We start from the raw sequence: 25,757 nt of genomic DNA, 5'->3' as shown, positions 1-25,757 counted from the left end.
TTTCAAATTTCCTATCTTCAAAACATTTCTGATATCCACGCCCAGACTTTCTTTATTTCAAGATAATAAGACCATGAGAACCTTTGGACATAATGGCCTAGTTCTCTCAAGATAGCAAAGTGGACATAATAATTATCTGCAATGACTATTTTCATTCTAAATTTGGCAAAAACCCCATGTTTGTTTTAACATAATTTATTTACCTAGAGATAACAAGACCTTTTCTATTGAGATCAGATAATTATTTTTGAAAAAAATAATAATCTCATCTAAAAATATATTGTTCTTTGTTGTGATAATATAGTGTCAGCCATATATCTTGAGGTCTTTTCACATAGTGACCTCTTCACGTTGAGACAAGATCTTGACGTGGGTTTTTTCACGACAGCTGGATTATGCTCTGATTTTCTTAAGATCATATCACAGGTGGAGTGTTGGACAAGATCTTTATTTTTTTATAGTTGTGATTGCAGTTCCATGATCTAATTATCTTCAAATTTAATGGCTTCATTTTCTCATTATCCTAAAATTATACGGCCATAAGCCTAATTTGTCTTCGTAATGTCGTTACTGTGGCACTATTGCGACATAAGGGTTGTTCTAGTAGGTGTTTTTGCTTCGTTCACAGTTTCATCGTTTCGAGAATTCAAAGGTTGAATTCTTGAGAAATGAAATTATGTCCAGAAATCGGTAGAATCTCATAGCTCACTACTAAGGTTGAGCATTAGGACAGCAGAGGGAACGTTGCTTTGGTTTCAGCGGAGTCCAATCGAAGCTTCTTCTGATGACCAAGTTGATGTGTCATCAGAAGAAGCTCCAGTCAGACTAATTGCTCAGACAGGCCTGCTTAGACAAGCAGTCCTGTTTAAGGACTGCTTAGTAAATGAGTAATGTTTTCTCATTTATAGGCAACATTACTAAACATTAAATGTTCATACTACAATCAGGAGTTTTAGTCAAGAAGTTGGAATGGCCACGTGCTCAAATAAATTCACATATCAAGTTAAAAGATAAAGCTTCTTCTGTGTAAAAGGTAACTAAGAGTAGCAAACTAGATATGTCTTTATGATATATATTTGTTTTTATATCCATTGACTTCACACAACCTGATAAAACCCATGTAACACTGAACAAAATTACATCAGTTTGGAACTTTTTACTTTTTTAACTTTACCTTTTACCACTGGTTCGCATTTTAAATTCTACACCTCCGAAGTAAAAAAAAAAACCTCTCCAAATATTATCACAACGTTGTGCAAAAACATATCAAAGACTATTAAACAGTGGCATGAGTTTCAGTTCTACCAACACCTCTTTCCTCCTTCAATATGCAATTTCTGCCAAACTTTTTCTGACCATTTTTGAGGAAGGAATGAAACTTTCTTTTCTTTTAACCACAAACATAATTCAAGAGCTGCTGACACTAGGCACGAGCAGCAATTTTCAAATGACAAAGTTGTTAAAAGTTGATAAATTTGAAAGAACGATTTTTTTTTTAAATCTTTGTTTTAGTTGTCACTTAGTTGCTACCACTAGGTGGCAGAGACAGACCAAGATCTTGTTGCAAAAATATTTTAAATGTTTAAATTATTTGCAAACCCATGTTTAAAAAAAAAAAAAAAAAAAAAAAACTGAGGAAAAATAATTGAAACCAGAGCTCTCAAAACATTTTTATATTATTGGCTGTTAATTGACTAAATAAATAAACAAACTGTATTTTACAAATTGCTTTATTTTGCTTAAATCCATTACTCTTTCACTTTCTTCATTTTGAGTGTAACAGACGTCACATAAACTTTTAATATATTTTATGTGATAATGGTTTAAATTTATAAACCTGTGCCAACTGTAAAGTTTCTGTTGTAAATTAGAGCTATATGAATTTACTAAATTGACTTCAAATTATTTTGAGCAAGAATTTAAAATATGTTTATAAAATGGATATAAGAGTTTAATTTCATCACATATTCTACTAGAAAAACTGGACAGATTTACATCTGAAATCAAAGTACACTTAGTCTTTTTATGGAATTGAGACTGCAATTTGCCTGCTTTACTTTTTAGTATAAGGTAGATTCCATAAACATAAAAAGAGCTTATAAATCACAAGCTACACAAGAAAGTGTAGACTTTTTCCAACTAAAAACAAAGTTATCTGTATTTTGAAATCCTGTTCTGCAAACACTGAGTAATTTTAGTACTTTCTTTGTCTGCAAGGGTTCATTGGGTTTCACTAAGTTAATTTTGGCATTAACTTCTTAAAACCCTAATTTTTATTCATTCAGAATAAATACACAACGGTATTTTTATTATTATTATTATTTTTACAATGAGTACCCTCAGCTGAGCCCTATTGAAAAATACAAATCTGTATTGTTCTTGGAGGTTTTCATAAAAATTTGATATTACTCTTAGAAACACTAGGGGGCGCATGTGCACCGACAATTTCACTTGGAAAAAATTTGAGAACAAAAACCTTAAAAGACTTTATAAAACACAAAATGTGACACACGTAGCAAGATGCCCTAATTTGTTTCTCAAAACACTAAAAATGTGAAGTTTTAACTTTTAGCTGATGCAGCCAATGAATCAGGTTTTTTTTAATGTTATTTCTTTTATAATGTGCAGCTATAACTCAACAAAACAGTGCATCTGTTTGCTTTACAGGAGAGGTAACAGCAGGAGGAGTTGAAGGTGGGGAACATTTTAGTATTTAATACACCTAAGTTTCAATGATAACAGATTAACAATCTTGTGACAGCTCAGGAACCAGTTTAGAACAAAAACCGATTAAACGTCTATCGCACTAAAAATAAGCCTTCATGCTATCCTTCAGATGGTGATTATGGTTTACTAAAATCTGAGTACCAACAACATCATGAGGTCTGTACAGAGAGTTCAACAATAAATTCACAGCACTTTTGATTGGAAACAAAAAGGGAGAATTTGTTCCTCCCTACTTCAAAGAACACATTGCTTCTTAGAAACATCAGTGTCCAGAACTCTGTTCCACAGATCCATTTGGAAGGTCATTACCCAGCGACCATTTGAATGGAGATTTATTGTCACAATAATAAATAAATAGCGACACAGGTGGAGAAAAAAAACAACCAAATGATCCAACCTGCATCTTCATCGAGAGTTTTTTGATTTAGAGTCTTCACTTCTTGTTTCAGCACATTTAACTGGTGGGAATGTTTGTAGCAAAGTGGACCTTTCAGGTGTTTTTGGCTTTTAACACTGGGAGTGTCTACGATTGGAATGTTTTCTCAGTCGTGTCTGAGACCAAAGGTTTCCGAGTCAAAGGGCTGCAGAAGAGCTTTCAGCCGTTGTATTGCTGCTGATAGCGACGGTTCAGCTCGCGCAGCTCCTTCTCTCGCACCCTGCGAGCTTTGTTGGACTTGGTGGAGCGATTGGACTGGGACGACTTGGTGCTCTGGCAGCGTGAGGAGGCGCGTTTCAAGAGGTTCTGAGATATGCAGCGCTGCAGGTTCTTCATAGAGGAGGCCGCCGCCATGCTGACGATCCAGGGATGCTTGAGGGCCTGGCCTGCCGTCAGCCGCTCGCTGGGGTCCACTGTCAGAATTCGCTCGACAAAGTCTTTGGCCAGATTGGACACACTGGGCCACGGCTGGGAAAAGAGGATGAAAAAAAAAAATCAGCAAAATGACATGTGGAGTAACATTTTAGATGCAGGTAATGCAAAAATAATTTCCTCATAAACTGCAAGGTTCTTGGTTATTATATATTTTTTTCACTCAACAAATGATTCAGAATGCTGATTTGCTGTGTCTGTCCTGATATAGCTACAATGGTAATAGAAATGGTTTAATTATGTAGCCATAACTATTTCCTTGTGGGGCATGTCTGTACTTTACCCATCAATACTGTAAGTCAAAACTCCAGGGCTACAACTAACAATTATTTTTGTAATTGATTAGTCTGTCGATTCTAGTAATTAATCAATTAAATTAAATTCTGCAGATTTTTTAATTTAACCACTATTACACAGAGATTTAAAGATACAAATGAAGAAATAATTTAAGTATTAAAAAAAAACAACATTTTATCACCTGAAATTGAAGAACATAGCTTTCCTTTAGTGTACGCTTGATCATTTGAAGCAAAACATAAATCTGCAGATAAAAACATACTTCTAACAAAGATGTGGAAAAACTCAGCCCTGTCTGCTTAGCTTAATAGCAATACAGCACCAATATGTAATTTTCTTTCTTTTTGTTTTTTGACCTTTCATTGCGATTAACCCGATTAATCGTTTCAGGCCTAAAACTTTTCCATTGTTGTGTCAAGAACCCCTTTTGTGCTAAAATAAGTCAATATTCCTTTCACAGGGATGAGTTTGTTTGCAAATTTGTCCTCTGACCAGAAGATGGCAGCAGAAGCACAGAACTCAGAAGACCAGTAAACCCTGAAGTCTGTGAAGTCGCAAGACATTTTGTCCACATCCAGCCTGTGATCGACTTGCAATCATGCTGGAATTTAAAAACAAACAAACAAAAAAAAGCTTCCCCATTAATTTCTCACATTAATGGAGATTAATCAGATTCTCACACATCATAACAACGGATGTAGATTTTAGAGTTTAAATCTTTATGTGTCTTATTGTGTAGAGTTTTATGTTCCCAAAGCATTTCGTCTAACTTTGGGAACAAATGTTCTCAGTAAGGGCTGCTTTGTTCTGGCAAGAAATAAACTGTATTCAGTACGAGTGACTAGTAGTGAGTCAAACTCGACCCCCTGCTTGGCCAGGAATTACATGCTGCAACTCGCACAAACATACACACAAATACACACAAAACTTGGTCACCTTGTCCTGTTTGGCCACCAGCTGGGTTTTTGGTCTCTTTCTGTTCATGTAGCAGATAAATCACCAGTGTCGACTAAACATACACGACGCATATAAAACACATACGTTTCTGCCCTCCCTGAGCCATGTTTTGGCTATGACTGGTTCCTGGACCGCAGCTGTAAATGTGAACATTATTTATCCCAGCTGTCAGGAGTCAAATCCCAAAGGAAAACACATTCAGGTCTGTTACATTGCAACTCCTACGCAGAGGCCCATATTTCTTACAAATGTTAAGAGTTGGGATTTTCTTTTCAGGACTGGTAAATTCTTCACGTAAACGGGAAAAGATGTAGGTTACTGCAACTTCTGCCACAGCAACAAAATGCTATAAGCATAGCTTGAACAGTGTTGGCACAAATTATTGCAGACTTGAAGACTAGAGATGATCAGTATATTCCAGGACAATACAATTTTTTCTTTTCTTTGAGGTCGGACCTTCCAAATATGATTTTGAGCAGTTAAATGTTTTCTTTCTCAGGATGACAGCACTGAAAGGAGGCAAATATGGTGCAGCTTTTTTTAATAGAGGTAGCAGTTTTGTATCAGACAGAAAATTTAGAAATGCATCAAAATGCTACAGGCTGCAGGAAGGGTGGGTGCTTCCAGTTTTGATCAATTTAACAAAGAGGAAAAAAGACTTTTAGGATTTCATTCAGTAACCACAATGAGAGCTGATCGAGGGAAAATTGATTCTTGTAGCTGGCTGCTTCACGAGTTCAGAGCACTCAGATGCAAAGTTGTGTGCAACATAAGTGATGGTTCAAGTCTCAAATTTAAAGCAGCCATTTATTCTTGCAAAGCTACCAAATATTAGCCCATATAAGTGTGCTGAAGTTTCAAGAATCAATTCATGGTATTATTATTTAATGACTAATAAAAAATATTTTCACAGCAGTTTATATGTACAGTGTGTGGACAGATCTTTGGATAAATATCTTACAGAATACTATACATTATACATCGTTTTTGGTAGGACCACAACGTTCCTTGTATTTCCAGTGAAACTGTCCCTACAAATCACACAGAAAACTCGCCTGACTCACATTAGGCTTAACTATTTTCAGCCCAAAGCCATGAGAACATTTGCTTCAAGAAAGGGATACACATGTCAGGGATACTCATTTAACCAATCAGGCAAAACAAGTTAATCCCCAGAAAATTGAAACGACTCAACAGCTTCTTCTTACATATTAAAAAGAACAGTAGAAATGTTTGCATAAGGAGCAAAGATTTACTAAGGGTGTTTCTGGGAAAGCGTTCACTGGAAGTATCAATGTTATACAAAAGAACAGATTAATCTGCACTTTTTCTGGCCATACTGTAAAATAAAGGATAAATAAAACTGTGGGAGCATCTTTGTCCAGTCCCTTATTCATTTTTACATTCTTTCAATCAAATATTTGACTGTCTACCAGTTTCTCTTTAGCCTCCGGCTGATTTTCTGCTCATTCAGTCCAGCGTAGGACTGCTTTCAGGAGGGTTTTAGATTATCCAGTGATTTCACTCCAACTTCAGAATCATTCAGGCAAAAAAGACTTGCAAACTAAAAGAAGGGGTGTGTTCAGTCAACATGTAACGGATTAACTAAGAACAATATTTAAATTAAATTTTTTTAGGTATTTTCAATAATTCAATGACATCTATTGTGATAGACACGTGATCAAAATCAATAGATAAAACGTCTGATAGAATATTCAATAATTTCACTGAACGCCAATCCAGAACCGCGCAGCATTCTGGGGGATGTAGGCAGAGGAAACGATCTGGCTGCTCAACCTTTCACAGCAAGATAAACAAAGTTGATGAGTTGAGTGACTAGTGGATCATAACTGATTAAAACTAATAACTGCTTAAAAATAATAACAGTGGTGGATAAAAAAGGAAAAGGTCATGCCACCATTTGGGCTGTTTTTTCAGATATTTAAAAGAAAAACACAAAAATCAATAATTATTGATATCGACTCATATGAAACGTTTATAATGTGATACGTTTTTCACAAGCTGGCTGTCGCAAAGAGAACTGATTTCCATTTCTCCTGTCAGATAAAGAAACATTTCTGATAAATATATTATGACGACAGTACAAACGACTGAGCAAAATCTTTTTCTCTCACTTGTTCTTTTCACCGTAATTTTGTTTTTGCATTCTCTGTAAACATGTTTAAAGGAATTTAGAAAAGAAATTTAAAAAAAAGAAAAAGGAAGTGTGTTTTTATTTAATGATTAAGAAATAATGAATGTGGAGTTGGAGAGGAGTACAGTGGTTTACAAATCTAGTGAGCCTGTGTGGGAACTGTGTCAAGCTGAACTTCTTGGAAATCTGTTGATAAACCCTCCTGCAGAGCGCGCCATGTGCTCCAGAAATGGGGGAAGAAGAAGAAAGCTACAGATGTCAGTTCTTACCTCTCCAGAAAAGCTATATTTTCCCTTCAGGATCTGCCGGTAGAGCCTCATACGGTTATCGTCCTCGAAGGGCATGGTTCCGCTCAGCAGGATATACGATATAACCCCCAGTGCCCACATATCCACGGCATTTGTGTAGGGCTTCCTAACCAGGATCTCTGGGGCGATGTACTCCGGCGTGCCGCAGGTGGTCTTCATTAGACACTCGTCTCCTTTCTTCCGACTGCTAGCCAAACCGAAGTCAGTGATGATGATCTTCGAGTCAGCTCCAGGGTGATAGTACAGCAGATTCTCTGGCTTCAGGTCCCGATGAGTGATCCCCAAAGCATGGAGATACTTGACGCCGTCCAGCACCATCTGCAGCACACCGGTGGCATCTCGCTCTGTGAAGGAACCGCAAGCAATGATGCGGTCAAAGAGCTCCCCTCCAGTGGCCAACTCCATGACCATGTAGACACGCTCTGCCGTCTCAAACACCTCCATCAGCTGGATTATGTTGGTGTGACGAACCCGACGCAGGACGCACAGCTCGGACTCGCACACCTCCCTGCCCTCGCGGTATCGGGTCTCGATCATCTTGATGGCGTACGGCTGCCGCGTGCTCTTGTGCTCCACCCGGACGACTCGGCTGAAACTCCCACGACCTATGAGAGCTTTTATCTCGTACTTAGCCCTGACTCGGGGGTCGAAGTTGGCTCGGTACTTTGCCACCTTCTTTCGCTGAGAGTTCGACAGTTTGGAGGGGTCTTTAGGAGTCTGAGCTGAAGCGGAAGTGGGAGAGGCAGCTTGTGCTTGACCTTGATATGCGCAGGTGTGGTCAGGCTTTTCAGCTGCCACGCCTCCAGCCTCGCCTGTCTTGCTTCCAGTGCCATCCCCTCGTATGAAGTGCTTATAGATATCCGTTTGAGGAGTCTGAGGATCAACCTGAGGAGTACAGGAAATAGGACCTTAGAACTTTAATGTTCTATTACTTCAAAGAAAACAGATACTTATTTCTTTTTAAGTTGACTCATAAACAAGATACTTTTGTAAGTAATTTAGCAATTACCAAGCAAATACATTTACAGTTCTGAATGCTCTCTTGTTTGCTTAAAATGTTTATCAAAACTGACAAGACTACTGCTAAATAGCTACAAATCATGAGGTAAAGCAAAAAACTGAACTGAAGATTAAGGCTGTTAAAACTGTTAATAAATCTTTATTCATATATCCTTGTAGGACAGGGGTGTCAAACTCCAGTCCTCGAGGGCCACTGTTCTGCAACTTTTAGATGTGCCTCTGCTGCATCACACCTCAATAGAATAATTAGGTCATTAGCAAGGCTCTGGAGAACTTATCTACTCAAGGAGGAGGTAATTAAGCCAATTCATGCCAGTGTTTTGTACCTGTGGCACATCGAAAAACTGCAACGGCCCTTGAGGACTGGAGTTTGAAACCTGTGTTGTAGGAGAAGGCTGTGCAGCTACACCCCTGTCTATTACTGACCTTTTTGACAAGATCCAACTGAACGTCCCCTGGAGGCTCAGGGAGGACTTTGCTGTTCCGGCACCCCATCACATCACCTCGGGCCGCTGCTCAGCCAGCCACACAGGCCACCAGGAGTCCTGCCTCATCACCGCAACAGCTGATTCAACATCCAGGCTGTACCCCAGCTCAGAGAGATGTTCAGGAAAGAGGCTGATTACTCCCATCCAAGTCCAGATGAGCTGGCGTCAGCAGGTGGGTTTCATAAATATGACACCTCAATACAGCCCATAAATTCATTAATATATCATGCACTGTGTATCCCAACAAGTATCCCAACAAGTCAAGATTACTTTTTGTTGTTCTTTGTGCTGTTCTTTTTTTTTAGCGCAGCTCTCTTGAATGTCCAATCATTGGACAGGACGACCCAAAAGCCTTTCAGGAACCTACCAGGCTTCCATTAAACAAGACTCCATTAGTACAAACCCTGAAAGGCCAACAGCACAAAACAATCGATTCGATGAATGAGGTGTTTGCCTGGGACAGCAAACCTCTCCGAAAATGTTATCCTCAGGACTCAGGCAGAACTTCCAGGGAAAATGCAACCATCGACTGTCCTTTGAACCGTTAGGAGAAGCTTCAGTCTTGAGTAAACAGCATCGGCCCCCAGGGAGAATTGTTGGCTGTGGAGTGATGCTGCAAAAATAATCCCAAATTTACTGAACAATGACATTGTCATCAGAATATTAGGAGTAATTTCACACTGAGAGTCATTAACAGAGAAGTTCAATTTAAATGAAAATCATGCAATGAGGACCTTTAGGACCTTCAGGACTAAGAATATGCAGTGGCACCAATTGGAGGTGACCAGAAATGGAGGATTTTCAGTCTGACTGGGATTTGAAACCACTTTTTTTCACTCTAGTTCGCAAATTAAACACAGAAAGGTAAACGGTTGGCATTAATAACAGTGTATGGTATTCACAGTATTTAATTTAGCAAGAACATGCTAAAGTGCCATTATGCAATATTTCTTAGTGTTTGTGTCGTGAGATCAAATGAAACAAAAATGAAAGTTACTGAGCTTTTCAAAGATTTCTCTGCTGCCTATTAGCTCAATATGTGGTGTAACAAAAACAAGTTTATTCTAATTATTTTAACTGCAATGTCCAATATCCTAAGCTTTTCAGAGGCTTATCAATATACCAAAACTGAAAAGGGATGTGGTCAAATGGCTTTATAGCACTACTTAAAGATAATCCACCTTAATGTAATTTTTGACATTTGTGGCAGCAAGGCAAAATCTGATGTCTCACCATGACCATGCGTTTTGTCTCTAATTTTTACATATATCTGATAAGCATAAAATTGAACATGATGGGTATTAATTCAACCACTAAAAAATGCTATGCAACTACGTTAAACATTATGATGAAATTTGGTACATACTTGTAACTTCTCAAAACTTATGAAAGAAATGTTTTGTACCCATGGTCCAATCCCTTAGGAAGTCAACCATTTTAGAGTAAAACCTATATGTTGTCCCTTTATTTCCTCAAACACATATCTGAACAAACTCCTCCTACGGCTTTCCATTAAGGAGACTTTGAAATTAATCAGTATAGTCTTCACACACTGACAATCAAAAGTCATCAAAAGCTTTTTTACTGCAAAGCATGTGGGCGTGGTCAAGCCTCAAAATCTGACCATAAAAGAGAAGGTGTAATAACTTTCACACGCAAGATCAGAAATTCGAGGCTCCTTTATGCTTGCATTGTGATGACATGCAGAACTGACCGATCGCTCAGTGGAGATCGCATTTAGGTGGCAGTGTTCAATGCCTCCAGTGATACTTCACTGCAAGAGTCATTCAAGAATACCTGTACCTTTAATAATTTGCACTCATCACTTAACTAAGACCTATTTTTTTCCAGTTTGTTTTAATTGGTCATAATTCACATTCTGTACATTCAGGCATTTTATTTATCTATACATACATAATAATTATTAATGTATTATGGTTATCATACAGTAGGTCTGAATGCATATTTCATCCATTAGAGCATAAATCTTGTATCTCTTAAATCTTGAATGTATTTCATGCAGTGTTAATATTTCATATACATATATTTTCATACATATACGTAAAAATATATCATATATATATATATATTGAGATTAACTGAAAAAAAAGTCTAATTATATTTATTCATGTAATCGTCGTAGTCATTACTTTGTTGCACTTTAGGTATTCCGTACTCTTATGCACGGGTCATATGTAAACAATTTTTTATGTGTAAATTATGAGTCATCTCTACAGAAATCTGCCGAGAAAACAGCAATCAGTGTTTTACCAGGTAAAATGCAATCAATATCAGTCGTGCATTGAGAAGTATAACGAAACACATGAGTTTAATATTACTTATAAACAGCTGTAAAATATATTTATGTAACAACTTTAATGAAAACCATTAAAGTTGATCCTAGTCAACTTATTAATGTAATACATTGAGAAAAAAACGCTTCAAAGCGTAATTCTGGTCTTCTTTTAAAAATAGGCCCGTTAAATTTGTTTTTGTTTTGTTTTTTTACGCACAGAAAAACTAACCATAACTTTAACTTCAGCAGGACGTAACATAGTGGCAGTCTCCAGAGGCTAACAATCAACAACTCTGTCACTAAAATGAATAAAGTGACTTTTAAAATCTCACGTCCGAACTTACCGGAGAAGTGTGTGACCAAGCTAATTAGCCTGTTAGCAGCAGCTCCTGCCAAATCCAGCCTCCTCACCCCACTCTGCCTCACTCTCACTCAGCTGGGCTCTCCATTTTCACCCCACACTTTCCCAACTTCAGTTCCCGACTCAAACACCGCAAATCCGCCGCCAACCTCGATGGCAATTCGTCAGCCTAACGCCAGGTTCGGTAGTTTGTTTGGTGAGCGTCTCGAAGCGTTTAGAAACTTCCCACTGTTGTCTCGTCGTATTCCTGAATCTGGACGGTGTTTTTCACCCCAGGGAGGACCACCTTCTCACGGCAAGAAAACCGGAAAAAGAAAATACTTTAATTCCGGTGGGTGGCTTTCAAAATAAAAGCCAGAGCTCGAAAGTCATAAACAAACGACCTGATGCAAGTTGAAAAAAAAATGTTTGGGATGTTTTATTTTTACATAAAATAGACCAAGTAAACATAATAAAGACACATATTTTAAATATTTTATATGAATGAAAATAAGAGTTTGGCTTATTGTAAAAACCTTTAAAATCAGTAATTCGATTTTTATTTAAAATGAACATATATTATCTGTATACAGATAAAAATTAAGTTTTTCTGTACGAACATTTTTGGTCAGTTAGAATTACAGAAATTATTTCGAATAACAGTTTTTGTGAACATATAAAAGCCTTTTTATGCTGGACTGGGAAACATGTCTCTTTAAAGGAAGGACAATATTTTAACATATTGAAATAAAATTGCAAAATAAAAAATGCATACAGATTTTATTGTCTTTATTTAGCAGCAACCAGAAAAAAAATATTCCACAAACCTAATACAGATCAAATGTTACTCTCTCAATGCCTCCTTCTGATTTACATCATTGCAGTTCTCCCCAAAACAGACAACACCCACAGTAAAAACAGACATCAGTTCAATTAGAAATTGATCAATTCTGATGCAAACACAAAGACTCAGATACACACCAAATAAAATGATTCACAATATAATAATGAAAAACAAAAAGGTTTGCAAATGGATTTGAAAGTGCAAGACATAGTCCTAGAATTAATCTGCTTTAGAGTAGCAAACATAACGGCTCCATCTCTCCTAGTTTTAGCCCTAATATTTAAGAATCACTAAACATTACACACCAGTACGAGGTTCAAACATGTGCAAGTTGTAAACTTCATTTAGATAAAGAGACTGTGCCCAGAAAAATGCAGAAAACACAGATTAGGATTAAGTGTAAAGTTTTGACTTATCTGTATTTGATGAGATACTCTGGATAAATCTGCTGTTTTTCAAAGATCACATATATGGTGGGGTTGCTGGTGGAATTAACACAGCTGTCATACAGAGCTTTGCTTCCTGCTTTTGGAGGTGGTCGAACATAGCTGCTGTTCCCAGTGGTGTATTCACCGACCAGGACCAGAGCAACAAACATGTTCTTGGTCTGACTCCCTTTTACTCTGGAATATCTGTCTGAGTAGGTTGCATCTCTGGCAAAGTAGCTCCCTAGAAAAAAAATGATCAGAGAAAATAAAGAATAATTAGAAATTTCTACTTCTAGATTCTGCTTTTGATCAAAACACTAGTATGTTTTACAACACCTTTGCCATAGGCTGTTCCATGGACGCCGCACATCCTCCAGTCAAAGTTTTGCTCACATATAGCGTCAACCAGGCTCTCATCTGTCCCATGGAACAAGTACTGCTGATCTACAAGTTTCCCTCCATTCCTCTTCTGCATCTGTTCCTTCTGCCTGCAAATAAAGTACAAAATATTAAACACAAATATTTACCAGTAGTTACTCTTCATAACACCAAAAACTAAGTGGTCCTGCCCACAAAAATATAATATGAAACCGCCTGTGATTTACCATTGAAAGACCTTCCACAAGGATGGATTCTGAATCCTCTGGATGCTTTCAATGTTAGCATTAGGCAGGGTGCGCTTGAACAACATCTCAATCATATTGTAATCTGCTGCTGGTTTGGACAGAACTATTAGCTGTTAAAAAAAAAAAAAAAAAAAAAAAAAAGAGAATCAAATAAAGAGGTGGAATTATTAGAAATTTTGAAAGCTAATCACAGAAAAAAATATATACATTATTAATAACTATAGTGATTTAGAGAAGATTTATTCAAAAAGAATACCTTGTATCCTAGATCAGGCAGTGCACTCTTGTCCCAATGCGATGGGACATTTTCCATAGTGGACGAGTTTGCAGTGTGTGATGTTTCACTGCAGAGAAAATACAGAAATAAGGCATCATCTCAGTAACACTGCAATTTACAAAAATAAACCCTGGAATGGTTTATACACGCAGGTGTATATCACCTCTTGAGCTTCGCCTCCACATCTTGAGCTGACACAAAGCGAGGCCTCCTTCGGACATTTCTCTTGGTCTGGTATTGTACATTCTGCTGATACATTTGCTGGGTTCCTGCTGCATCCTTAAAGTGTAAAACATACTTTTGTTTGCCAACCTGGAAAGAGATCTCCGTTTCTCTGTCTGCCAGGTACACATTTTCCAGAGTTTGGGAAGTGACCGAGGGATCTCCTGAATCCTAAAAGAAACACAAAATACAAAGAACAATCATGTAAGCATTAAAATATTTGTTTCCTTCAGAAAGCTATTAGGAACACCTATATACACTTGGTCCCAAAAAACATTGGTAACCAATGGAGAATTAAATTTCAGAAAAAGGATGTAGTGGTAGCAGTGTTATATTAATTTATTTTATGGTATCAGCAACCAACCACTGTCTTCTTTTGCTTTGCTGTGCTGTGAGAGAGGTTTGACTGACAGACACACCCACCAGGTTAAGCTGCATGTTTGTAGCTAGAAAAAGAGCTACGTCTGTAGCCAGTGGTTTTGTAGCAGATGGTTAATGGTTGATCTGGTCAATTCCTCGAATTCATGTTCATAGAATTAACCAGAGACCTAGAAGGATGTCTCAATCTCTTATATTAGAGACTGGCTCCTTTCTCAGTCTTTTTCCCTTCAACGAATAAGAAACACACAGGTGTGTCAACAAAGGCCACATTCCACCTCTGTGAGTCTGAACATTTATTGTTATGAAATTATGAAGACTATTTACACGGATGACTGATTTCTGGGAAGCGAAACGGGTGAAACTAATTGACTGAGAGGGAGGAGGACGAGTGAAGCAGAAGACTGAGGCATTTAGTCGCTTTAACTAGAGGAATATAAAACAGCAAAAACCAAGGAAAGAAAAAACAGTCCATGACCCAAAATGTGTAAGCCTGAAAAGACAAGCTAACTAAGGGAAAATTAAGATATAAATAAACTGTTCATTCATTCCTTTAATCTTGTCTTTACACCTTGCAGTACGGTGCAGCGCAACTTATTCATGATTTAACTTATAAATGATTTATTTTTAGTTTATGTCGGCTTGAAAGAATTCAATTTCACTTTGCCCTTTTATGAACTGTCAAAGCAATTTCAACTTATGCTTAGACTCAAGAAGACTTGTTGTAACTTCACCTATTTTAATATTTTTGCTCATTTATTCAGTGACACCACACTGCCAGACCTCTTTTTAACAGCAGTGTTTTCAGATCATTTGAAAATGAATTTGCAGTCGTTACATCAATGATATTTAAAAACTGAATTTGATCAACTCACCTGTCCATACTCCAGCCATTTCCCATCGTTTTCCTTCCAGTACCACAACCACTCTGTTGTTAAAATGAAGTGTGGGGGCTTTGAGACAGATGAGGCAGTGGAAAGCCGCCGAACTTGTGATCCTCCAAGCGTCATCGTCTTGAAGTCCACGCAAGGCCTTATTGGTGCACTGCCAAATGAAGGTCGTTACTCTTAAAGCTTAGCTGAACCACAACACATATCTTTGGCGTTCAATTTCACAGGAAGTGAACGAGTAACTATTGTACCTTTGAAAATTGAGAAACCTCAGAAATGCTGAAGTAACTGTTGGTTGATCTTGGCTGCTCGTCTCACATGATGGATCACAGAATGCTTTCTCAACTTCCTCCATGTTGACCAAGTCCTTCCAGGTCACACCATCTTGGTCTAAAACCTGCCATCTGTAAGGAAGATGCCAGTGGACACGGCTGCATTTCTCTGTGACAAAATCCACAAGAAATGCCCATTCGGAGAGTGACAACTGTGAAAACTAAAAGTGCTGTAGATGAAAAACATCAGCTCTCTTATGGGTTGATACCTTTGAAGCTGCAGTGTCTGCGTATAAAGAAGAGGCAGATTTCGTTACGCTCTGCGTCGGTTAATGGCTTAGGAGGGTTGGCAGACTTAGTTGGAGATTGGGGTTTGTTTTGAGAATGTTCATGGGAAGGCTGCTGATGGCTGATTCTCTCCTCTGGAAGCACTAAAGTAAACAATCATTTAAGATATATTACTGTCTTCAGTTCATGGGAAGAAAAACAATGGAGCATTTTTTTATAAAAGTAACGAATAACCTGATGCAGCAGCTGGCTTCTCTTGTTGACCAGTGATGATGAATTTATTCCTGTAGATCTTGTAAAGGTTTCGAATATTTTCCTCACTGAATCCCTGGAAAAGTTTCAGTGCTTGTTGGTCAAAAGTGTGTTTTCTCTTACACGACGAGCCAAACTTACAGTCTCCCTGCAGGAAGTGCAGGCAGACATGGAGCTTTTTGCAGGTGGCGGCAAACTTGCAGGAGCCAAACTGACCGTCACCCTTGTTGTAATGCGGACAAACCTAAAGAAAAACAGAGGGGATCAAAAAAGTGGAACATCTTGAGATAAGAAGGCAGATTTATTGTTCATCATCTGACTAAAGTCAGCAAGTCCTACCTCTGGAAGCAGAAAAGGATCATTCTGCATCAAGAGCTGCAACAACTGTTTCTCTGTCAAATCATGAAGACCGTGTCTCCTTAAAAGCCGACTGTTGTGGTGAGAGGTGAGACTGTGTGGATTTTTACACTTGTCCCTAAAGACAACATGAAAATGATATTTTTTTTGTTTCAATCTATTACAAATTTAAATTATTTTTTTTTGTAATAATAATGAATTTATTTGCAAAGCCCAAGAAATAAAAAGTTAAAACATCACATAAATATAAGGAGGTCCGGCCTCCTTATATTTAAGAGCTTGAAAAACAAACAATAAGAAGGTAAAAATCAATCCTAAACCGAACAGGGAGACTGTGACGATCATGCAAAAACAAAGCAAATTACAATAACACAATCACAAAGTAGGCTGCTGCTATAAAGCAGGAGCAGCCATTTCAAGGCTGTTATAAACTAGAAAGATTTTGGCCTTTGCCAGGAGCCGTACATAAAAGAAACTCATCCTGATAACATTATTTGCTTGTCAAGTTTAAATTTGAGTCAAGAAGCGCATCAAGATTTTTGACTGTGGGATCACAGCTGAAAGAAGTATTAAGGCCAGCTACTTCCCCTTTCCCAAATACTATGTTCATTTTAGTGAGCATATAGTTCACTAAAACTATGTCAATAATAAAAGTAACCAATAACCTGATGCAGTACTTTTACTGCACCAGTAAAAGTATTTACATAGTTTTAGTTCAATAAAACTATGTCAATAATTTTAGTGAACAATAAACACTATTGTGTTTAAACAATAAACACTATTGTGTTTATTAACACTATTGTGTTAATAAAATAAACACTATTGTGTTTATTGTTTGTTTTATAAGTAGTTCACGTACTGCCTGTTTTCTCACATGACAGTAAAGGACTCTATACAGCTGATCAAACAAGGACAAATATATTTTAACATATTTGCCCTTGTTTAAATATGATAAACATGAGTCAACCTCTGTTTAATATTTGACATAGAAGGAAGTAATGCAATTAATTGGCAGATGCATGTCTTCTGCATAGCAGTGAAAGGACAGACTGTACTTATTCTTCACACACAAGCTGTAATATTACTACTAACAGAAAGGACAGAAAGTCAGGTTAGAACACATTTACTCATTTATCCTTCGTTGAGCAAACATGTCTCCTATTCCTAATACTAATATGACTCAACCCAGCTCAGTTCCAACAAGAAAAACAATTTTATAATAATTACAGTTCCATCAAAAGTATTCAAGAAAATCTGTAGATAGCAAATACCTACATGTAAAATGTTTAGCAAACAGTAGAAGAAACAGGATTAACTATAGTGTGGTGTACACCCACTCCATTATAAACCATGGAGATTCTATTGCTATTCCAACAACAAAATACTATAGCATTTTATTTCTAGTATACTCAAGTTATTTTCCATGACCTTCAGGGGTTGAAAAGAGGCTAAGGTCTCACTCCAGTTTATTAGAGCTCCTCCAGCTGCTTACACATGAGCAAATAACTGATGTGGCAATAATAACTCACATCAGAAAAACTTAAATATAAACAAAGATAAATTAAAACGCCTTAAATTGGTGTGAAAACTGTAGCAAGGCACTGTGTTACAGTTTTGGAAGAAACACAATGTCTAAGGCCGTTGAACACTGCCCTCTTGTGGACGACATGGTGAAACTATCTGAACTCGCAGGGCACAGACGAAAACAAGCATCTTTCTTCCGAAGTGAGAATATTTGGACGTTTGTCGCCATCTGCTTACTGGTGGACTACTTATTGAGTGCAATAATATTTTATTTTAAGAGTAAGCTTTCAGCAGTGCTTCCTTGAAAACAGAATCACAACATAAACAGACCCGCGTCGACGCAACAATAGGCAACTCTATTTCTAGCGCCCTGATTGGCAAACTTCCGCATTTTGTTTATAGCAAAGCTTCGTTTTTGGTTAAATATTAAAACCGATTAGAAAAGTACAAATGATCACAGGGCCGTTTTGAAAATGTAAATAAAGTCTGAGAGTAAATCTCACCTTCATCCAAAAATGGATAAACTATATCGATCTTATTAAACCGAATTGTATATTGGTTAATAAAAGGGTAATCACCAACTCTTCCGAGTTAACTTACCCGAAGCTGCAGCTTCCACCAACAATGTACCTGCACAGGTGTAAACCATCACACTGTTTACACTGTCCAGCTTTCACCTTGCAAAGCCTCAGGCTGGTTTTTGCCACAACCAGACTATCAGGCCTGATCAAATAGCCGCCGGTGTTCTGCTTCTCTTTTCCTTCTCTTATCGCGATCACACCGTCGTCAAAAAGAACCGAGCGCAGATCTGCCACCTCAAAGCCGAAGTTGCTCTGGGCGAGTTCGAGCAGCTGCTCAAAGTCCAAACACCCCTGGTTTTCACACAGGACCTTAAGGATTAAATCCTTAGAAGCCATCCCGGAGGAAGCCTGCAGCTCTTCCACCACAGCTCCAGCTGACCTGAGCCAAACACTCACAGCGACACGCCTTCTTCTATAGAGAGGAAAACGAAACTTAGGATTGAAGGGCGTTTGGTTCTCACTTGGTGATGCATGTTTGCGTAATAATAGAATATTCAACATACAGTTCGTTTTCACTTTTGTTGTTTTACTATTAAACACTATGCAATCACAGTGCTTGTCATCTTCACTGAGTGTTTAATAGTAAACACTATGATCACAATAGGCCATCGAGGCGCTTTGTGTCACATTTAACACTATGAGTGAGTCTGCTTACAGTTCACCGTGAAGCTCCTCTGAAAAAGATGAACGAATTTCCATGAAGCCAAGGAACAGCCACCATTTATACTTTTGTTTGCCATGAACTTGAAGGCATCTCAGGGGGAATCTAAAGAACACAGGTGTCAGTACTTTCAATTTCTTTTGAAAGATTCAGACTCCTGTGCTGGAAAGGTTTATCAGCACTTTGGATAGGATAAGTCCACCCTATTAACGCTTTTCTTCAAAAGATTAAACATTTGTTTCATTTTGATATTAAAATCATTTATATCTTAAGAAGTTTGCAAAGGTGTTTGAAGAGATTAACAACTACTAGGTAGGAATGAAAATAATTAAGTTTTTTGCAAGAGGCTGCATGCAGGTTTCAATTTTTCTGTATTTGTACTTTCTGAAACACTTTGTTGTAAATTAAGATATAAATACTTACTCTATAATTTAAAGGAAGTCTTTATGATCTGATTTTGAAATCATTTTTTTAAATGGCCATTCTTGGTATGGTGGATAATAACAAAACTCCGTCTCTGCAATATAAGTTTGGCTTTCAGTTAATCTGAAATATATTTATAAAAGCAAGTAAGCTTGTGTTTTTTCCCCATACATTTTGGTTTGCATGAAAGTGTCCTATTGAAGAACATTTGCGCATAATTTTTAGGGGGACTTGGGTTGTGAAGAGACAGAATATAAGATTGCCCAGTGCACATATACTTGCTGCTTCCTCCAGCACTAATGAGCAACACATTCAAAATTGTGTTTTTGTAATTTCCTGGACAAATGAATATTTACTTAATATTTGCAAAATACTATTTACTTATTTATTTAGGCAAGAGTCCCGACAGACATGTAGTCGTCCAAGGTTATGAAAAAAAGAGTTATTGAGCAATAAGTACAAAATACACAAAGAAATCCAGACTGCATGCTTTGGAAAGAACAAAGATACCCAGCAAAATGTTCCCTTGTGTCTATTGGACTTCAGGCAGCTAAAAAGTTACCTATTTGTATTTATTTCCCTTTAGCAAAAGGAATATAAAGCATTGGTTTTCTCATCTGTACTTGATTAAATACTCAGGATAAATCTGCTGTTTTTCAAAGATCACAAATATGCTGGGATCTGTTTCAGAATTAACGCAGCTGTCATAAAGAGCTTTGCTTCCTGCTTTTGGTGGTGGTCGAACGTAGCTGCTGCTTCCCTTTGTGTATTCACCCACCAGCACTCGAGCAACAAACATGATCTTGTTCAGACTCCCTTGGGTTTTAGAATATTTGTCTGAGTAGGAGGCATCTCTGGCAAAGTAGCTCCCTAGAAAGGAAAATAGTAGTTAAAAGTTACAACACTTTTTCTATTCTCAATTGTTACTTTTCCAACTCTGATTTGATCATGATATCACCAGAATATATTTTTTCTACCTTTCCCATAGGCTGTTCCGTGGACGCCACACATCCTCCAGTCAAAGTTTTGATCACAAATGGCATCAACCAGGCTCTCTTCTGTGCCGTGGAACAGAAGTTTCTCGTCCACACGTTTCCCTCCATTCCTCTTCTGCATCTGGTCCTTCTGCCTGAAATAAAGCATAAGACTTATTATGCAGCACAAAAGTTAAGTGACAAATATGACAAAGTATGGATTCTATGATGAGCAACCATGTGATAGCCCTGTGATAAAGGCTTCATCTTTATCACTGTATAGGGCAAATTTTCAAAGTGTTTCACCATTGAAAGACTTTCCACAAAGACGGGTTCTGGATTCTTTCAATGCTTTCAATTCTACTGCGTGGCATGGTGCGTCTGAAATCCTCCTCAATTTTATAATCTGGATCAACTCTGGAGAGGAGCACGAGCTGAAACATGACAGAAAATGTCTTGTTGGTAAGGTAAGTACCCCTTGCCTTAGTAACAAAACCCATCAACCAGAGGGAAATACAAGCTATACAATAAATATATGTACCTTATAACTCAAATCAGGCAGGGCCTTCTTGTCCCAGTAGGGTGGAATATGTTCAGCTGTGGAGCAGGAGCTTTGTGACGATCCACTTTAAACAAGATCAATAAAAAAGGGACATTTTAAAAAACATATATATAAAAAAATTGACATACAGTACAAATAGCTTGTGTAAGTAGAAATTTGTGACACATGACCACAATACCTCTTGATGTCATTCACATCCTGAGGCGACACAAAGCGAGGCCTCCTTCGAATCTCTCTCTTAGTTTTATGTTTTAAATTCTGTTGGAACATCGTCTGGCTTCCTTCTGCACCTTTGAAATGCAAGGTGTATTTATGTTTGCCTGCCTGGAAAGTGATCTCTGCATCCTTGTCTGCCAGGTACATTTTCTCCAGACTTTCAGAAGTCACTGTGGTGTCTCCTCCACCCTGAAAACAACACAAACATAAAAATACATCAAAGTGTAGAACTGATGGAAAATAAAAATGACAAAAATGTAATGTTCAGGCCATATCAGTGACCACTACAAATCAGAATCAGCTGATATAGAAATAGACATCAATGTCTTGAACTGGTACAAAGTACCAGAAATAAAGCAAAATAACAATCAAGCAAAAGCAGATAATAGATAGACTTTTGATTTTTGATTGGTAATTAAGAGCACAAAAGGTGGATATGCACTATATGCAACATACTGGGGCGCTGCAATATAAGGGATGGAAAAGGTACTCCTAATTGAGAACGCGCAATCTTATTCTTTCATTTGACTTATTATCTTATGACATGGAGCTACAGATGGAGAGGCGGAGAATAGAAAGCTCTCCTCTCCGAGGGACAAGGATAATGATGCACAGGGATGAAAAATGCTTTTCAAAGTGGTTGACGGACAGTAGGTATGCCATTTCCGTCTATCAACCTGTAAATTTTCAGGTTACCTTAAAGTTAACAGTAAAATGACAGGTCACTGTTGTCTTGTAGCTGTGTGCTGCAAACACAAACACCTCAGAAAATACATAGCTGTAGCTCTGCTGGCAACAATCTGATGCAACAAATAGGATTGTCTGTTGAGAATAATGAACGGTTCTTAAAGCATATTATTCTTAATGTTTACTGTTTCACCATCTGCAGCACATATTAGCATCAACAGACAAAGGACAATCGAAACCAAGTATTGACTGGCAGCACCAGATTATGCAATCTGGTACTGCAGTTGTCTTAATGTAGTTTTTTTTTTCTCTGCATATATAGGGAGAAATAAGAGTATGTCAACACAGTTTGCACTTTAAAGATGAATTAACTGAAAGCAAAAGATTTTAAAAGAAATTATTTATAAATGCATACAAGTAGAAAAATTAGTTTCTATTTTGTAAATAGCAATGCGTAGTTAAACTAGTTATATTCCAATCACCTTTCCATACTCGATCCATAAACCACTGTCTTCCTCCCAGTACCAAATCCACTGAGTTGTCAGAATGTAGTGTGGCGGATGTAGGACGGAAGAAGCCGTGGACAGGCGACGAACTGGAGACCCTTTGTAGGTCATTGTGTTAAAATCAACATGCCGCTTATTGTTAGATCTGAAAGGAAAGTAGATTTTCTATATGACTGCTATCAGCATGTCTTCATATATAGCGTAGTCTAACCCTTTTAAAGCTGTCTGCATTTTGTCCATCATTTTAGTCATGATGCTATGCTACTACCACTACGCTTAAGCGATTTAATTTATTAAAAGGAACTTTATGTACAAATTAGGTGACTTCAGAAGGTAACTGGTCGCACTGGTTTTAATTTGAGTGCAGAGTAAAAGAAGCAGAAATATCATGCCCAATTTACTAGACTGGAAATTGATGCGTTATTTTTACTTTAGTTTACCATTACGCTCTATTTTGTGTTAATCTATTAGATAAAATAATTTTAAGTTTGGGGGTTTTTAATACTGTTTCTATACTCTGTGTGTATCACAGAACACTAAACATCTGCAATCCGAATAGTGAATATTTGCGTCTCTCTTTACCCAAGATTTTGACTCGACAGCAGTGGATCCGAGCTAGTTTTGCATGTTGGGTCAGAATATGCCTTTTCAACTTCTTCCATAAAAGGCAACTGATTCCAAGTAACACCGTCACTGTGTAACACCTCCCATTTGTACGGTAGGTTCCAGTGGACGCGCACACATTTCTCTGCGATGGAAAACTCAACTTAGAACATGACATAGGGACTAAATTTACGTCAGGTGGGATGGGTCAGCTCAGCCAGCAGCAGGTACCTTTGAAGCTGCAGTTTTTGCGAATATTAAAGAGGCAGATCTCATTCCTTTCACCTTCACTGTTAGGTTTTAAAGGACTGACAGAGTTGGTGGGACTTCCAAGTCTCATTAGGGGAGGCTGAAGGGAAGGCAGCTTATGACTGAATGTCACCTCTGGAAACACTGCAGGAGATGCAAAAATACATGTCATATAATACTCAAAAAAAAAAAGGAGAGCAATTATCAAGAGAAAAATTCTGTCAAAATTCATCATTTTATTTAAGAAACTTACCTGGACCAGCAGCAGCAGCTGGAGTCTCGTGCTGTCCACATTGTCCAGTGATGATTAATTTATTCCTGTAGATCTTGTAAAGGTTTTGAATATTTTCCTGACTGAATCCTTTGAACAGCTTCATTCCTTGTCCAATGGAATGGGTTCTCTTGCATCTTGAGCCATACCTGCAGTCACCCTGGAGTGAATGCAGGCAAACATGGAGCTTTGTGCAGGAGGTGGAGAATCGGCAGGAGCCAAACGGACCATCACCCTTGTTGTAATGTGGACAGACCTTCAGAAAGTCATTGGGGACAATAATATTTAAATAAGTCAAGCATAATGACAGATCGCTCTAATTATGGTTTTATGCCTACCTCAGGAAGCAGAAAAGGATCATTCTGCAGTAAAAGCTGGAAAAGTTGTTTCTCTGACAAATCCTGAAGGCCAAACCTTTGCAAAAGACCAGCGTTGTGTGAAGAAGCCAAACTGTGTGGATTTTTACACTTGGGTCTAAAATGACACGAGATCTTCCAGTTAAAGAAGTTGTTTGTATTGAATAAACAAATTCATCTAATTAATTAACTTCATTAATCAAAAAACGCATTCTGTTGTTTTGTTTGTTTTTTTTTTAAACAACAGAGGTCTGTTTCGCTTATCCCATTAAACACCAAGTTAACAAAAAAGCTTTCCCTCTTCAGATGCCAAATAAGCTGCATTTCCCTCCCAATTCTTCTTCCTTTTGCATAATGACCAGTTGTGTGCACCTATAGTTTGTGAAATAGAGTAATCGTAACTTGTTTTTTTCTTCATGTTGGCCGCATTTTCTGTACTGACTATTTTTCTCATTTTCAGCACTGAGCTTACTGAAAGGGAAAATTTGAGGCTTATAGAAACTTTGTATTTTCTGTCCTGGAGGGATTATTAAGAAGCTGGTTCAGTTGTAAAGCAGGTTAAGTTAACCTTGTGATATAAGTAAAGCACCCAATTTTCTTAACTATATGATGCCTGCAGGTATATCTATTAGCAGGTTTTATTTTGCCTGCACTTGGTTGTGTACATTATTTTAAGTGTATTTGACAAGTTTACCAAAATATAAAAAATGTCATTCAAACTGCATTTGACTTGTTTTACTTTTTACTTATACTTTTCATTACATTACTTGAGTACATCCATTGTTACAGTAATTTCCATACTTTAAGTACAAGACATTTCAGATACTTTAAGACTTTAACTCAAGTAACATTTCAATCAGTGACTTTTACTTTTACCAAAGTCATATTTTGGAGCGGTACCTATACTTTTACTTGTCTCCGAGATTTCAGTACTTTATACAACACTGGAAGAAACTTACCCGAAGGTGCATCCTCCGCAAACAAAATACCTGCACAAGTGCAAACCATCACAATGTCCGCACTCCCCAGCTTTCCTCTGGCAAAGCCTCAAGCTGGTTTTAGCCACAACCAGACTGTCAGGCCTGAAGTTCCCCCCGGGAGCCCGCTGCCTGCCCTCCCGGATCGCAATTTTACCGTCGTCGAAAAGAACCGAACGCAGGTTCGCCAGCTTAACTCCGAAGCTGTTTTGCGCGAGCTTCGCGTTCAGCTGCCTTACCTCTAAACAACCGTCATTGTCGCACAGGAGCTTGAAAACTAATTTCGAATGACTCGTCGACGCCATCTTGAAAGAGGACGCAACAAATAAATCCCTCGAGGAAACTGTTCACAGCAGACTTGAGGTAACAAGATGTGTGGATTCCTGCTCCCCTGCGAACATCTGCTCCCCCTGGGTCGGGAGCGCGCATTGCAGCCAGAGAGGCGGAAGTGACGGATGTGACCTTTTTTTTCCCCCCACGGCGCTTCTGATCAATTTTTCGGCAAGAACGAACTTTGTCAAATAAGGAGCAAATGCTTTCGAGCTCGCATGATTTATTGTTGTCGACGAAAAGAATAAACAGAGTTAGAGACCTGCTGGTAAATTTTTTTCCCATGTTACGGAAGGGGGAACGGATTATTTCAGTCGGCTAAAAAAATATGGTTCCGTGAAAATGGTCGTATCCGTCACATCCGCCTCTCCCGTTGCAATGCGCGCTCCCGACACAGGGGGAACAATTTCACGGGGGAACATAATTTTAGGCCCATTTATAAAGAACTGAAACCGACACTTATGTCGAAATTCTTTTTTTTAATTATTTCTTTTTTTGGACAAAAACAAAGAAACAAACAAAAGCAACATCATTGACGTGTTCCCAA

The 25,757-nt window shown here is 37.9% G+C and overlaps 3 protein-coding genes across 4 annotated transcripts; all 3 read right to left on the bottom strand.

Moving 5' to 3' along the window:
- Window positions 1-1,620: 1,620 nt before the first annotated feature.
- pskh1 (protein serine kinase H1) lies at window positions 1,621-12,120 on the bottom strand. Its single transcript, XM_055053263.1, has 4 exons — window positions 11,461-12,120; window positions 8,759-9,433; window positions 7,274-8,197; window positions 1,621-3,631 (listed from the first exon to the last, which is right to left on the bottom strand). The coding sequence occupies exons 2-4, from the start codon at window positions 8,825-8,827 to the stop codon at window positions 3,323-3,325; spliced, it is 1,302 nt and encodes a 433-aa protein (XP_054909238.1). The 5' UTR covers window positions 8,828-9,433; window positions 11,461-12,120; the 3' UTR covers window positions 1,621-3,322.
- Window positions 12,121-12,228: 108 nt separating this feature from the next.
- Window positions 12,229-20,325, bottom strand: LOC129374477 (protein mono-ADP-ribosyltransferase PARP12-like). Of its 2 annotated transcripts, XM_055053029.1 has the most exons (13): window positions 20,258-20,325; window positions 19,051-19,161; window positions 18,415-18,807; window positions 16,273-16,408; window positions 15,916-16,177; window positions 15,663-15,824; window positions 15,373-15,562; window positions 15,107-15,275; window positions 13,795-14,024; window positions 13,611-13,698; window positions 13,334-13,464; window positions 13,065-13,216; window positions 12,229-12,969 (listed from the first exon to the last, which is right to left on the bottom strand). In XM_055053029.1, the coding sequence occupies exons 2-13, from the start codon at window positions 19,092-19,094 to the stop codon at window positions 12,713-12,715; spliced, it is 2,214 nt and encodes a 737-aa protein (XP_054909004.1). In that variant the 5' UTR covers window positions 19,095-19,161; window positions 20,258-20,325; the 3' UTR covers window positions 12,229-12,712. The 2 variants fall into 2 exon arrangements, with proteins under 2 accessions (XP_054909004.1, XP_054908936.1); XM_055052961.1 differs by lacking the exon at window positions 20,258-20,325 and having other exon boundaries at window positions 18,415-19,111.
- Window positions 19,840-25,530, bottom strand: LOC129374600 (protein mono-ADP-ribosyltransferase PARP12-like). Its single transcript, XM_055053140.1, has 11 exons — window positions 24,863-25,530; window positions 23,886-24,021; window positions 23,530-23,803; window positions 23,259-23,420; window positions 23,007-23,172; window positions 22,401-22,569; window positions 21,194-21,420; window positions 20,995-21,079; window positions 20,760-20,887; window positions 20,457-20,608; window positions 19,840-20,349 (listed from the first exon to the last, which is right to left on the bottom strand). The coding sequence occupies exons 1-11, from the start codon at window positions 25,183-25,185 to the stop codon at window positions 20,093-20,095; spliced, it is 2,079 nt and encodes a 692-aa protein (XP_054909115.1). The 5' UTR covers window positions 25,186-25,530; the 3' UTR covers window positions 19,840-20,092.
- Between the last annotated feature and the right edge of the window lie 227 nt (window positions 25,531-25,757).

Source organism: Poeciliopsis prolifica, unplaced genomic scaffold (genome assembly GCF_027474105.1).
Source record: "Poeciliopsis prolifica strain line A6 unplaced genomic scaffold, Auburn_PproV2 SCAFFOLD001, whole genome shotgun sequence".
Taxonomy (NCBI): domain Eukaryota; kingdom Metazoa; phylum Chordata; class Actinopteri; order Cyprinodontiformes; family Poeciliidae; genus Poeciliopsis; species Poeciliopsis prolifica.
Note: the sequence above shows the minus strand (reverse complement) of the source record. Positions and strands in the feature narration are given on the sequence as shown.

What these genes read in the sequence shown, in the direction of transcription:
- pskh1 (XM_055053263.1), bottom strand. Translation starts at nt 8,827, where the DNA reads ATGGGGTGCCGGAACAGCAAAGTCCTCCCTGAGCCTCCAGGGGACGTT. An exon ending in AGTTGGATCTTGTCAAAAAG is followed by an intron (nt 8,198 to 8,758) that starts GTCAGTAATAGA and finishes TGTACTCCTCAG; the next exon opens with GTTGATCCTCAGACTCCTCA. An exon ending in AATATAGCTTTTCTGGAGAG is followed by an intron (nt 3,632 to 7,273) that starts GTAAGAACTGAC and finishes CTCTTTTCCCAG; the next exon opens with CCGTGGCCCAGTGTGTCCAA.
- LOC129374477 (XM_055052961.1), bottom strand. Translation starts at nt 18,896, where the DNA reads ATGTTGAATATTCTATTATTACGCAAACATGCATCACCAAGTGAGAAC. An exon ending in GAAGCCAGCTGCTGCATCAG is followed by an intron (nt 15,825 to 15,915) that starts GTTATTCGTTAC and finishes TGTTTACTTTAG; the next exon opens with TGCTTCCAGAGGAGAGAATC. An exon ending in CAGACACTGCAGCTTCAAAG is followed by an intron (nt 15,563 to 15,662) that starts GTATCAACCCAT and finishes ATTTTGTCACAG; the next exon opens with AGAAATGCAGCCGTGTCCAC.
- LOC129374600 (XM_055053140.1), bottom strand. Translation starts at nt 25,185, where the DNA reads ATGGCGTCGACGAGTCATTCGAAATTAGTTTTCAAGCTCCTGTGCGAC. An exon ending in TATGGATCGAGTATGGAAAG is followed by an intron (nt 21,421 to 22,400) that starts GTGATTGGAATA and finishes TGTTGTTTTCAG; the next exon opens with GGTGGAGGAGACACCACAGT. An exon ending in TTGTGGAAAGTCTTTCAATG is followed by an intron (nt 20,609 to 20,759) that starts GTGAAACACTTT and finishes GCTTTATTTCAG; the next exon opens with GCAGAAGGACCAGATGCAGA.